The sequence below is a fragment of the Eurypyga helias genome, unplaced genomic scaffold, assembly GCF_000690775.1.
Source record: "Eurypyga helias isolate BGI_N326 unplaced genomic scaffold, ASM69077v1 scaffold18351, whole genome shotgun sequence".
Lineage (NCBI taxonomy): Eukaryota > Metazoa > Chordata > Aves > Eurypygiformes > Eurypygidae > Eurypyga > Eurypyga helias.
Genome location: NW_010232933.1, coordinates 1,899 through 3,751, shown reverse-complemented (window position 1 = coordinate 3,751; position 1,853 = coordinate 1,899). Strand labels below are relative to the sequence as shown.

Here is a 1,853-nt window from a genome sequence, read left to right as displayed (position 1 = left end):
CGGTGGCTGCCGGTCGGGATGTCACAGCTGACTTCGCCCCCAGCCCGGAGGGCAGCGGGGAGCCCAGCAGCACAGGTATGTGGGCAGGGGGTGCGGGGGGCTCCGATGCCGCAGGCTGTGACACCGGAGCTGGCCAGTTCCCAGGGGTGCAGCAGCGTTTGTGTTCAGCCCTGCTGTGGCTGCAAATTACTGCGGCGTTAATAAACGAGCTGTGTGCTCTGCTGGCATCCGTGGCACGGCATCCCTGCATCCGCGGCACAGCATCCCTCCATCCCCAGCATGGCATCCCTGCATCCCCAGCATGGCATCCCCACATCCCCGGCCCCAGCATGGCATTCTCGACCTGGTATCCCTGGCATGACATCCCCGCATCCCCGATGTGCCTGGCTGGGACAGCGTCCTGGGGAAGGGATGGAATCCAGCCCAGCAGCCAGGGTAGCTCGTATCCCTGGGGAACCTGCCCGCTATGTGTCCCTGCAGCTTCTGGGGGCACACGGCGGGTGTCCCCTCCCGTGATTTGGTGTCTCTGGGAGGTGTTTGGAAGGGCTGCAGGGGAGGAAGCGTTCCTTGCCTGCAGGGCTCACACATCCCAGGGATCTGCCCAGGCTTTTGTGCTGAGTCCAGCTGCCACCAGCTGCAGATAAAAGCGGGAATGGGAGTGACCTGGGGAAGAGCCACCCTGAGCAGGGATGAACGTGAACAAACCGGGGTCTGCGATGGTCTTAGGAAAGACAGGGATGCTCTCTGAAATCCAGAAAACCAACTGCAGCACAGAGAACTTTCCCTTTCTGCCCATTTCTTTCTTTTTTCCCCCATTTCCTTTCCCCCCTGCCAGCTCAAGCCAACGGCGTGCCAGAGCCGGAGCGAGAGTGCAGCAGCCTGGGGCTCCCGCCCAGCACGGAGGAATCACCCGAGGAGTCGGGCAGCGTCACCCTCCTGGGCTCCCCGCCAGGCTCGGAGCTGTCGGAGGGCACCTCAGACGCCACCAGCGTGGCTTCGGCCATGCAGGTAGCCGAGGCGCAGGCAGCCGAGTCGGGCAGCAGCGCTGGCTCGGTCCCCGAGAGCGAGAAGGAGGCGAAGAAGAGCAAACAGCACCTGTACTGTCCCACCTGCAAAGTGACCGTCAACTCCCTGTCCCAGCTGGAGGCTCACAACACCGGTAAGGGCATCGCCCGCGTGGGGATGGGACGGGCTCCTCGCGGCTCCGTCCTGGGCTCCCAGCGAAGCCTCGCCATGCCAAGCACCAACCAGCCTTGCAGGGAAATGGCGAGCGTTAATGAGCCTTGCTTTAATTGAAAAGGGTTAATTAAGGCAGCTTGCAGAGATAAGTGGTGGTTTACCTGTGCTGCAGCCCATGGAGTGAATTTTAGGAAGGCTGAACGCTCTCTTGTTGTTCGTGCCTCTTAATTAAAGACGTTTTCAGACACATTTAATCAAGTGATTGGGGGCTACTTTATATTCCCTTGCAGTTTGGCTTCAAGCTGACAGGAACCCAAGTGCCAGTGCCTCTGCCAGACCCTGGGTAACATTCCAAAAGCAGCCTGGTGCTTTGGGCTCGCAGGGGCTTGGAGAAGCCCCTTGGGAATGGAGTGAGCTTCGGAGCCCCGCGGCATGCGATGGCCCATCGGCTGTGCATGGCAGGCAGGCGGCTGGGGCTGGCAAGGGTCCCCTGAGGGGGTGGCTGGAGGGGAGCAGAGGGTGGCCGGACCCCCTGGAGGTGGCAGCCGTGATGTGGGGGACCCCAGTGGGGTCTGGGACCCTGTAGCGCCTGCTCCCAGCTCACCCCTTTCTCTGGAGGATGCTGTGCAAGGACGGCCACCCCAGTTTGAAAGGGAAGGGCCTTCTCTCCCCCA

General features: G+C 61.9%; 1 protein-coding gene across 1 annotated transcript in view; it reads left to right on the top strand.

The window, feature by feature from the left end:
• Window positions 1–1,853, top strand: part of ZNF385C (zinc finger protein 385C) — a gene marked incomplete at its 3' end in the record, with an annotated part of 5,417 nt that overhangs the window by 2,152 nt on the left and 1,412 nt on the right. Inside the window, 2 exon segments of the mRNA XM_010161574.1 lie at window positions 6–75; window positions 836–1,159. Coding sequence (XP_010159876.1) covers window positions 6–75; window positions 836–1,159 — 394 coding nt within the window.